Below are 12,526 nucleotides of genomic sequence, written 5' to 3' on the forward strand. Positions count from 1 at the left end.
TTCCAAGAGGAAAGCTGGTTTTCTCTCTCCATGTGCTTTGGTGAGATCTGACCTTTTAAACTTGGGATATTGTTGTGGCTCTTGGGGGGAGTGGACAGAAGCCTAATTCTCTTTAAGTCCTGGGGGAGGCGCGCGCCTAATGGTGCGCGAATTGTTTATTTTTATATTTAAAAAAAATTGTTATATAGTCAAGGACGATTTGGAGAAGCTGGCCTGGGAACATTGTTAGAGGGGGCCCTTTAATTTTCCACATTTTCTTTTCCCTTTTCCTTAAGGGGTTTGTGGGCACTTCTGCTCAGAGGAAGTGAGTCAGAGACTTGCTCTGAAAGGAGCTAGTCTACATAACTATAAGGCCAGTGAACTAAACTCAAGGACAGAGTTTGGGGACAAAGGCCAAGCCATCAGGGGGTCTTTACACTTGTGTTTAGCAGGGGAAACCCACAGTTTTGCTCAGAGTTTCCTTAAGACTTCTCAATATGGACACTGAAGGCCCTGCTGCAGTCACCTGCAACACCTGTGGGATGTTTGTCTTCTTGCCTAGGGATATGGGGAACTTCACCTGCCCCAAGTGCAAGTTGGTAGCCCTCTTAGAAGAGAAAGTACAGCAGCTGGAGGCCCAGGTAGCTACACTTCAGCATCATAGGGAGGAAGAAGTTGTCCTGACCAGAATGGACCAGATGGTCCTGGACAGGGAACACACAAAGGAAGTTGCTGGGGAAGAGGAGGTCACTTCACATACAACAGAAGTACAGTGGTACCTCGGGATACGAAATACCCAGGTTACGAAATTTCCGGGATACGAAAAAATCCCATAGGAAATAATTGTTCCGGGTTACGAATGTTTTTTCGGGTTACGAAAAAATTTTTTGGTGCTTTTCGGAGCTTTTTCGCACGAAACGCGGCTTTTCCCCATTAGCGCCTATGGCATTTCGGCTTACGAAGGCTTTTCGGGTTACGAAAGCGGCCGCGGAACGAATTAATTTCGTAACCCGAGGGAGCACTGTAGATAGTTGGAAGAAGGTCACACACAGAAGTAGGGAAACCAGGGAACATTCTGTAAGCTTACAGCTACAGAATCGATTTCAATCTCTCTCTGCTATCAAGGATGATGAGGAACAGCAGCAGGGACAGACTTCAGGGACAGAGCAGGGGACCCAGAGAGCTCCACCAAAGGGAATGGCTGCTGCTAAGTCTCGGAGGAGGCGTGTAGTGGTCATCGGGGACTCTTTGCTGAGAGGCACTGAACCAGTGGTTTGTGGGCCTGACAAGATGTCTCGGGAGGTGTGCTGTCTCCCTGGGGCAAAGATCCGTGATGTGACAGAGAGGCTGACAAGACTGGTCAAGCCTACTGACCATTACCCCTTTCTTTTGGTTCATGTGGGAACCAATGATACTGCAAGGCATAGCCTTCAGAATATCATAAGGGATTATGAGGCTTTGGGTAGGAAGTTGAAAGAGGTGGATGCACAGGTTGTCATCTCCTCTCTTCTCCCAGTCGAAGGGCATGGTCCAGGAAGGGAGAAGAAAATAGCGGATGTAAATAACTGGCTCCGTAGATGGTGCCGCCAAGAACGATTTGGATTCTTGGACCATGGGTTGCGGTTCCATGAGGAGGGACTTCTGGCAAGGGATGGGTTGCATCTCACGCCAGTTGGCAAAAATATTTTTGCCAATAGCCTCAAGAATTTGATCAGGAGAGCTTTAAACTGAGTTATGTGGGGGAGGGAGACAGTATTCTGGGAGGCAAAAAGACTGGAGAAGACAGTCAAACTGACAGAGAGGGAACAAGACAAACAGTGCAAGGACCCAACAGTGGGAGGCAAAAGAACTTGCACAAGCAGCAAGTAAAGGGAACACATGGTCTTAGATGCCTCTACACTAATGCACAGAGCATGGGAAATAAGCATGATGAACTTCAACTCCTAGTACAACAAAGCAAATACGATATAATAGGCATCACTGAAACCTGGTGGGATGAGTCTCATGATTGGAATGTGGAAATAGAGGGGTATAACCTTTTCAAGAGAAACAGACCAAACAGGAAAGGAGGAGGAATAGCCCTATATGTCAGAGATATTTATACCAGTGAAGAGATCCAGGACATCAATCCTGGAAGCCAGGTGGAGAGCATCTGGATAAAAATTAAAGGGCAGGGAAACAACTAGGATGTTATGGTGGGAGTCTACTACAGACCCCCAAGTCAGATGGAGGAATTGGATGAAGCCTTTCTAGAACAGATGACCACACACTCAGAAAGGAGAGATGTAGTAGTGATGGGGGACTTCAACTACCCTGATATTTGTTGGAAGTCAAACTCAGCCAGATCCTCAAGGTCTAGTAAATTCCTCACTTGCCTTGGAGACAATTTCATGGTCCAAAAGGTGGAAGAGGCAACAAGGGGATCAGCTATTTTAGATCTGATCCTAACCAACAAGGATGACTTGGTTAATGAAGTGCAAGTGGTGGGATCCTTAGGTGGAAGTGACCATGTTCTCCTGGAGTTTGTTATACAGTAGAAAGGAGAAGCCAGGCATAGTCAGACATGCATTCTAGACTTCAGGAGAGCGGATTTCAGTAAACTTAGAGAAATACTGGGGGCAATCCCATGGTCAGGAATACTAAAAGAGAAGGGAGTTCAAGATGGATGGGAGTTTCTCAAAAGGGAGATACTGAAGGCACAAATTAAAGCAGTTCCAGTGAGAAAGAAAAATGGGAGGTGTCTCAAGAAACCAGGATGGATGACCAAGGAACTTTCAGCTCAGCTAAATTTTAAACAGAACATGTATAAGAAATGGAAAAATGGGGAAATCACCAAAGAGGAATTCAAACAAATAGCTAGCAAGTGTAGAGATAAGGTCAGAAAAGCCAAAGCACAGAATGAACTCAGGCTTGCTAGAGAGGTTAAGAACAACAAAAAGGGCTTTTTTGGATATGTCCGCAGCAAAAAGAAGAAGAAGGAAACGGTAGGGCCACTGCGTGGAGAAGATGGCAAAATGCTAACAGAAGACAGAGAAAAGGCAGAATTACTAAACACCTTCTTTGCCTCAGTCTTCTCAGAAAAGGCAAAGGGTGCTCAACCTGAGGATAATGGAGCAGAGGGCAGATTAGGGGAATTTCAGCACAGAATAAGTAAAGAGATAGTAGAGGAACACCTTGTTAATCTAAATGAATTTAAGTCTCCGGGACCAGATGAACTACATCCAAGGGTATTAAAAGAGCTGGCAAATGTAATATCGGAGCCATTGGCAATAATCTTTGAGAACTCCTGGAAAACAGGAGAGATCCCAGCAGACTGGAGGAGGGCAAACGTTGTTCCCATCTTCAAAAAGGGGAAAAAAGAGGATCCCAACAATTATCGTCCAGTTAGTCTGACATCAGTACTAGGAAAGATTCTGGAGCAGATCATTAAACAGAGAGTCTGTGAACATCTAGAAGCCAATGCCATAATCACAAAAAGTCAACATGGGTTTCAGAGAAACAAGTCATGCCAGACAAATCTAATCTCTTTCTTTGATAAAATTACCAGCTTGGTAGATGAAGGGAATGCTGTGGATATAGTATATCTTGATTTCAGTAAGGCCTTTGACAGGGTTCCCCATGACATTCTTGCAAACAAGCTTGTAAAATGTGGGCTAGACAAAGGAACTGTTACATGGATTTGTAATTTGTTGACCGCCCGAACCCAAAGGGTGCTCAACAATGGCACCTTTTCATCCTGGAGAGAAGTAACCAGTGGAGTCCCACAGGGCTCTGTCCTTGGCCCAGTACTGTTCAACATCTTTATCAATGACTTGGAGGAAAAAATTGGGGGAATACTTATCAAATTTGCAGATGACACTAAAGTAGGAGGAATAGCTAATACTCCAGAGGACAGGATCAAAATTCAAAATGACCTGAATAGACTAGAAAGCTGGGCCAGAGCTAACAGAATGAACTTCAACAGGGAGAAATGTAAGGTACTGCACTTAGGGCGAAAAAATGAAATGCACAGATATAGGATGGGAGACACCTGGCTTAAGGAGACAACATGTGAAAGGGATCTAGGAGTCCAAGTAGACCACAAGTTGAACATGAGTCAACAGTGTGATGCGGCAGCTAACAAGGCCAATGCGATTTTAGGCTGCATCAATAGAAGTATCGTATCTAGATCAAGGGAAGTAATAGTGCCACTATATTCTGCTCTGGTCAGGCCCCACCTGGAATATTGTGTCCAGTTCTGGGCGCCACAATTCAAAAAGGACATTGAGAAACTGGAGCGTGTCCAAAGGAGGGCGACTAAAATGGTGAAAGGTCTGGAAACCTTGCCCTATGAGGAACGACTCAGGGAGCTGGGGATGTTTAGCCTGGAGAAGAGAAGGTTAAGAGGTGATATGATAGCCCTATTTAAATACTTGAAGGGATGTCATATTGAGGAGGGAGCAAACTTGTTTTCTGCTGCTCCAGAGACTAGGACCCGGAGCAATGGATGCAAGCTGCAGGAAAAGAGATTCCACCTCAACATTAGGAGGAATTTCCTGACAGTAAGGGCTGTTCGACAGTGGAACACACTTCCTAGGAGTGTAGTGGAGTCTCCCTCCTTGGAGGTCTTCAAACAGAGGCTGGATGGCCATCTGTCGATGATGCTTTGATCTGGATTTCCTGCATGGCAGGGGGTTGGACTGGACGGCCCTTGCGGTCTCTTCCAACTCTATGATTCTATGATTCTATGATTCTAAGATTTTTTTCAGAGGAGGTTTGCCTTTGCCTTCCTCCAAGTCTGAGAGTGTATGACCTGCCTGAGAATACTCAGTGGGTTTCTACAGGCTTATATCAGATCCCAAATCTTTACAAGTACTAGTTGTGTGAATTCTTCATTATTTGTTGTTGAATTATGATTTTTAAAAACATAAACAGCAGTCCACTGCAGAAAAAAAAAAACAGTCCTCTGCAGTAATATCCACAAACAGCAGAATGCCAAAACTGTACTACCACAATCACACTGTAGCATACAAGAGTAGAAGAAAGTTTTCACTTACTTGGACTTGCTCTTGGCCACTGGCGAGAGGTGATGGAAGTGAGAAAGAGAGAAAATAAGTTGTTTTACCAATGTGTTCCAAGTGTTTACTGCGATACAAAATTTTACTTACGTACAAGAGGCACCTGATTTAGCCAAGTAAATAACGACCAAAATAACAACTTTGCCTGTCTTTCTAAAGATGTATGTAAACACATTAAACTACACATGGTTTCTACAAGCCAGGAATTGCTAAATAGGAGATTCTAAAACAGCCTACCCCATTCAGTTTTTCAACTCCCAACTACCATAATCACAACCATGCTGGCTCATGCAGATGGGACTTGCAACCTGGAATAGGGAAATGTTGTCCCTATCTTCAAAACGGGAGAAAAAAGAGGACCCAAACAATTACCACATGCTCAGACTGACATCAGTATCAGGAAAGCTTATAGAGCAGATAATTAGACAGTCTGTATGCACTTAAAAAGAATACCATGATCACTAAAAGTCAACATGGATTTGTCTAAAATAAGTCATGCCACACTAATCCTAGCTCTTTTTTCGCAGAGTTACAAGCTTGGTAGATGAAGGAATGCTTCGGTAAGGTCTTCAACAAGGTTCCCCCATGAAATTCTTGCAAATAAGCTATGAAAACGTGGGCTAGACAATGCTACTGTTAGGTGAATTTGTAATTGGTTAGGTGACCGAACCCAAGGAGCACCCAGCAGTGGCTCCTCTTCATCCTGGAGGAATGTCACAAGGTCCCGTCCTGGGCCCAGTGTTAGTCAACATCTTTCTCAATGATCTGAATGATAGAACAGAGAGCATGTTTATTGTGGCCCCAGAGCTCTCTGACAGAGAAGGCTAAAGGTCTCACAAAACTGCAGTCCCAGAATTCCCTAGAATGAAGCCAGGGCAGTTAAAGCGGTCTCAAACTGGATTATTTCTGCAGTGTGTTCTGGACCTGAATCCAGGGAGAAATGGGAGGATAGAGAAACTAGAAAATCTTAAAAGGAGATGGAAAAGTGAAATGACACCATTAACTGGGGCTGTACCTGCCAAATCAGGAGATATTTTTAAAAATTGCAACCATAAGGGCAACGCAAATAGGAGGTGAGCTTTTGGAATAATATAATTGATTGCTCTCTAAAACTAACTTTCCCACCTACTCCTACAGGGTTATGGCAAGGATAAAACAGGGGGAAACATCATCCAAGTGGGTCCAAATTCCCAAACTTTTAGTAAAAGACAAACTGTATGTTCCCTGAGAGCCAGTATGGTGTAGTGGTTTGAGTGTTGGACTACGATTCTGGGTTTGATTCCCTGCTTGAGCAAGTCACACTCTCTCAGCCTCAGAAGGACGGCAATGGCAAACCCCCTCTGAAGAAACTTGCCAAGAAAACCCTATGATAGGTTCACCCTAGGGTCACTATAAGTCAAAAATGACTCAGAGGCACACAACCACAAGACATAATTCTCCCATCTTCAATATTTAGGCTGTAAGTGGTCTTGCTTATGCAGCTAAAATGGCACCACATCCACATAACAGAGAATCCCAAAGTCAGCAGAATGACAGAATTTCTTTAAGAGGAAAAACTGTACTTGTTGCTGATGGTGGGAAACTTCCAAAGGAACCTAATAATGATCTTAGAAATGGCCAAGGGCCAACAGATATAGCAACAAGTATGTTCCCACAAATGGGGGGACGTGGCATGGAGTGGATGTTCAGCCAATTCCCACGGACAGGTCACCTTCATGAGGTCTTAGTTCAAAGTTCGTACAGAAGGGGCAAGTTAGATGGAGGAACCACCATGAAAGGGAATCCAATAGCATCCAAACTGATACCTTTATTGGACCAACCAAAATGCACAATTGCATGTTGCAAGCTTTCGAAGTCACACTGGCTTCTTCATCAGGCAAACAGGAGAAAGAAATTGAAGATGTTAGTCATTAGGCCTGCATTTTCTGTTTCTGGTCTTAGTTCAGATAGTAGGGAGGGCTATCTGCAGGCTGGCACCTCCCCCTTTTTTGGTCATTTGGCCACTGGTAGATTTTCAAAGTCAAGGAGATTTAATGTTCATTTCCAATTCAGAGAAGATGTTTCCTTGGAATCCAGCATGCCACCTTCCTTTGTGAAGCCACAAGCTCCTAAGGAAAGGGAACTATTTATTGCTTCTTGTTGCGTGCCTTCAAGTCATCTCCAACTTATGGCGACCCTAAGGCCATGAACCTATCATGGGGTTTCCTTGGTGAGATTTGTTCAGAGGGGTTTTGTCTTTAGCATTCCCCTGAGGCTGAGAGAGTGTGATATCCCAGAGCAGGGATTCAAACCTGGTCTCCAGAGATCCATAACACACTGCAGAAATAATCTCAGTGTGTTCTGGACCTCTGGCTCAGTGCTAGGGAACTCTGGGAACTTGTTTTAAAGGTACCAAGCTATAGACAACTATATCTTTAGAAGGACTCCCCCCCTCTGCCCCCATTTCCAGCTCTTACACACCAAAAGCTACAGTCAGCCCTTCTTATCCACGGATTTTTTATCCACAAATTCAAGCATCCATGGCTTGAAAATACTCCAAAAAAGTATACATTCCAAATAGCAAGCCTCGATTTTCCATTTTATATAAGGGACACCATTTTGCTCTGCCATTATATTTAATGGGACTTGAGCATCCACAAATTTTGTTATCCATGGAGGAGATCCTGGAAACAATCCCCAGTGGATAACAAGATCTCACTGTATTACGCAGCCCAAAAACCCCACACAAAAGCATGGATTCTGGCTGTGGAAGCCTTTGACTTCACATTATTTCACACCCCTTTTCTTCTTCTTCTTCTTCTTCTTCTTCTTCTCGCTATGGAAACCCAATTGGGCAAGTCACACTCTCTCAGCCTCAGGGGGAAGGCAATGGCCAACCACCTCTGAACTAATCTTACCACAATAAGGTCACCTTAGGGTTGCCGTGGAACGAAGGCACACGGGACACACAACAACAAAGCTAAGGCTTGCCAAGGAGAGACAATGCTCTATTTACTCAGTGTTCAATGCCTTTATAACTGACTGTGATGTAATGCAAGCAGCAGATCCATATCAATTATGTGTGTTGTTGTTGTTATTGTTGTCGTTGCTGCTGTTGTGTGCCTTACCCTATCATGGCGGTTTCTTGGAAAGATTTCTCCAGAGGAGGTTTTGCCACTGCCTCCCTTTGAGGCTGAGAGAGTGTGACTTGCCCATACAAAAGCCCTGGGAGCTGTGGTCTCCTCCCAAAGACCCACTTACCTGTTGCTCTTCATATATATATATATATATATATATATACATACACACACACCCACACCCATATATACACAGATACATATAGTATACACAACACACTGGTGTCTTTCCCAGGCTTCACTTACAATTGGCGACTGTGAGAAACATGCCTCTTTCAACAGCCCTGGCTGCCACACTTTCTCCAGTCTTTGCTTTCAAAGCCACACACTACTTCCGGGGCAGGCATGCCCCACTTCCGGTTCATAAGGCACAGCCATAGAGTTCTATAGCCTGAATCCTACCATAGAGTTCCTCACCCCAAAGTCCTCCCAGTTAGCTAGCCTTTGGGGCTTCTCTCCAGTCCTTCCCTTCTTCACTAACCACTCAGCCTTAGGGCTGTGGCTTGAAGGCACACAATATACACACATTTTCCCTTTCAGGAGGGAAAGGGAGCAGTGTGAAAATTACTGTGTGTCTGTCTTCAAGTCTCCTGTCGATTTATGGCCACCCCAAGTGCATGTTCATAGGGTTTTCTTAGGCAAGGGCTACTCACAAGCAGCCTTTAAAGATCTGTTCAACTAGGGTCCAAAACACACTGCAGAAATAATGCACTTTGAGACTGCTTTAATTGCCTTGGCTCAATGCTAGGAAATCCTGGGAGTTGTAATTTATTGTGGCCCCAGAGCCCTCTCTGACAGAGAAGGCAAAGTATCTCACAGCACTACAGTTTCCCAGAATCCCATAGCATTGAACCAGGGAAGTTAAAGTAGTCTCCAACTGGATTATTTCTGCAGTGTGTTCTGGACTTTGAGACTACATGGACTCACAAGTATCTCACAAAACTACAAATCCCAGAATTCCACAGCACTGAACCAGGGCAATTAAAGTGGTGTCAAACGGGATTATTTGTGCAGTGCGGCTGTAGCCTCAGACCCAGAAATGATGGCTCAAAACACCCTGCAGAAAAAATCCAGTTTGAGACTGCTATAACTGCCCTAATAATAAATATTTTTTATTTGTAGCCCACCTCTCTATCAAAGATAATCGAGGCGGCTTCCATATTAAAACTCCATACAAAATCCCAATATCCCCCTCCCTTCCCTAAAACAGAATTAAGCTACAAAATGTTAAAACAATCTACAATAGAATAATGCCCTGGTTCAATGCTAGGGAATTATGGGATTTGTAGTTTGGGGATATATTTGTGAGTCCATGTAGTGTATGGTCCAAAACACACTGCAGAAATTATCCAGTCTGAGTCCGCTTTAACTGCCCTGCCTCAATGCTAAGCAATTCTGGGAACTGTCATTTTGTGAGACATTTAGCCGCTTCTGCCAGAGAGCTCTGGGGTCACAATAAACTACAGTTCCCAGGATCTCTTAGCATTGTGCCAGGGCAGTTAAAGCGGTCTCAAATTGGACAATTTCTGCAGTCTGTTTTGGACCCTAGTTAAACATATCTTTAAAGGCTGCTTTTGAGTTGCCTAAGTAAACCCTATGAAATGTACGGGGTGCTTTTCTCAACAGGAGACTTGGAAGACACAAAAACAGACAATAATTTTCAAACTGCTCCCTTTCCCTCCTGAAAGGGAAAATGTATGTTGTGTGCCTTCAAGTCATTTCCGACTTATGGCAACCCTTAAGCGAATCTATCACAGGATTTTCTCGGCAAGATTTGTTCAGAGGTCTGTCATTGCCTTCTCCTGAGGCTGAGGGAGTGTGACTTGCCCAAGGTCACCCAGTGGGTTTCTATGGCTGAGCTGGGAATCGAACCCAGGTCTCCAGAGCTGCAGTCCAGCACTCAAACACTAGGAAATGTGTAGGAAGATTTAAAAAGGATTGGGAACATGTCATGATACATGTCATGATACATGGGGAGAGCTTGCGACTATTGGATTTACAGACTAAAGACGTTAAAGATATTTAATTTATATACCCTCAATAGATAAACGTCTTTAGAAATTAATGACAGAATTGAATTTATGTATGTGATAAGGCACAGTACTGCTGCATAAAGGAACTGCCAAGGCCTGCTAAGATGGAAGCCAATGTGTGAAGAAGAAAGTTGATGCACAGATGATTAACATGCATTTTGAAGTGATGAAAATGCATGTTGGGATGACAATCATGCCAAAAAAAAAGCAATTACAAGGGGATAATGAAAAGATCCATTTTCAGAGTGAGAACGATGGACCTTTTGGAATCCAGTTACCAAAACGAAGTGAAGGCGAATCAGAAACTGATTTAAATACAGTATAAGTGGGAATGAGCCTTTGGAGTCCACCTTACATTCATTTCCAAACAGTTCCCTCCCACTGCTGATGAGGAGAAAGAGTGGAGCCAGGAGAGTTTGAAAAGTGCTAGAAAGAGAAATCAAAGGCATGTTTTCTTTGCTTGGAGAAAGATGGAGGACGGAATGGTCTGCTGAACTAACCCAGAAGGAAGAAAGCTGCAATTCAAGAATGGGAAGGGAAAATAAGTTGGTTGTCTCATCTGTCCCCCAAATCTCTCCTCCTTTCCTCTCAACCCTGCCTTTTTGCTTTCCTCCTGCTATTTGCCTGCTGAAACCATTTCTTCCTCCAGCCTCATGCTCTCTGACCCTCTCTTTTTTGTGACCTTTCTCCTGGGCACCCAATTTCTTTTTCTTCCAGAAGCAGCTTTTCCTCTTGAAGGGGTTGCTTGATGATGTATGTTCCCCTGATGAAGAGGCAGCATGGTCCAGTCTCTCACAGAGAAAGTGCTGAAAAAAGGAGTGGGGAATATTTCTGTTGGCATACTACCTTTCAGTGTTTTCTTAGAATCATAGAATTGTAGAGTTGGAAGAGACCACAGGGGCCATCCAGTCCAACCCCCCGCCATGCAGGAAATCTCAATCAAAGCATCCCCGACAGATGGCCATCCAGCCTCTGTTTAAAGACCTCCAAGGAAGGAGACTCCACTACACTCCAAGAAAGTGTGTTCCACTGTTGAACAGCCCTTACTGTCAGGAAGTTCCTCCTAATGTTGAGGTGGAATCTCTTTTCCTGCAGCTTGCATCCATTGTTCCAGGTCCTGTTCTCTGGAGCAGCAGAAAACAAGCTTGCGCCCTCCTCAATATGAGATCCCTTGTAATATTTAAATAGGGCTATCAAATCACCTCTTAACCTTCTCTTCTCCAGGCTAAACATCCCCAGCTCCCTAAGTCGTTCCTCATAGGGCATGGTTTCCAGACCCTTCACCGTTTTAGTCGCCCTCCTTTGGACATTTTCCAGTTTTTCAATGTCCTTTTTGAATTGTGGTGCCCAGAACTGGTCACAATATTCCAGGTGGGGCCTGACCAAAGCAGAATAGAGTGGCACTATTATTTCTCTTGATCTAGGCACTATACTGTACATAGTCATGTATAAGTCTAGAAATTTTAGTCAAAAAACTGACCCCAAAAACTTGAGACGACTTATCTATGGGTAGGGTTGCCATAACCCGGCGGCCCCCTCCCGGTCCCGGTCCGGTTTGGGCCCCCACCCGTGCCTTGCTCCCGGTTTGGGGGCCCGCTCCGGCCATTGCCGCTGCCACTAATGCGGCTGCTGTGGCGCCAACAAACCTCCTCCTCCTCTTCGTGGTGGGCTGGGCAGCGCCAACCCACCTCCTGCTCCGGCTCCGCCTTCTTCCTCCTCCTCGGCAGCAGAAGCGCCGCCGCCACCATGCCTCCAGTGTGAGGGCTTGTGCGCCTTGGTGCGCACCGCCCAGGCCTCAGCAGGGGCCAGTGGCAGCGCGCGTGCCTGCCCCATTTCCCTCCGCGCACGCACACACCTGCCCCACTTACCTCCCCGCGCGCGCACCTGCCCTGTTTCCCTCCGCGCGCACGCGCCAGCCATCATAAGGAGGAGGAGGGGGAAGAGGAGGAAGAAGGAGCCGGAGGAAGGGTACCTGAAAGCCAGGGCAGAATTGGGCCAGAGAAGGAGGAGGAAAGCGGAGACAGTGGCCATTAGGTCTGCCTTGGTATTTTGGGGTTTTTAAATTATATTTAAAAATATAAAATACTTATTTTATTTATTTTTTTAATTTTTATTATTGCTTTTTATTTTATTTTTTATTAATTTTTATTATTGCTTTTTATTTTTTATTTTATTAATTTTTATTATTGCTTTTTATTTTTTATTTTATTAATTTTTATTGTTTCTTGTTTTTGTTTTATTTTATTAATTTTTATTATTGCTTGTTTTTGTTTTATTTTATTAATTTTTATTATTGCTTGTTTTTGTTTTATTTTATTAATTTTTATTATTGCTTGTTTTT

General features: G+C 44.2%; 1 protein-coding gene across 2 annotated transcripts in view; it reads right to left on the reverse strand.

Annotated features, from left to right (window-relative positions):
• Positions 1–12,526, reverse strand: part of MRPL33 (mitochondrial ribosomal protein L33) — a 47,569-nt gene that overhangs the window by 7,949 nt on the left and 27,094 nt on the right. The window contains exons 1-2 of one of the 2 annotated variants that reach the window (XM_042477161.1): positions 8,399–8,531; positions 5,016–5,034 (exon numbers count right to left, since the gene is read on the reverse strand). In XM_042477161.1, coding sequence (XP_042333095.1) covers positions 5,016–5,034; positions 8,399–8,420 — 41 coding nt within the window. In that variant the 5' untranslated portion in view covers positions 8,421–8,531. Of the gene's footprint in view, positions 1–5,015; positions 5,035–8,398; positions 8,532–12,526 lie in introns of those variants that run through there. The other variant, XM_042477152.1, reaches the window with a different exon arrangement.

This window comes from Sceloporus undulatus, chromosome 1 (assembly GCF_019175285.1).
Source record: "Sceloporus undulatus isolate JIND9_A2432 ecotype Alabama chromosome 1, SceUnd_v1.1, whole genome shotgun sequence".
Lineage (NCBI taxonomy): Eukaryota > Metazoa > Chordata > Lepidosauria > Squamata > Phrynosomatidae > Sceloporus > Sceloporus undulatus.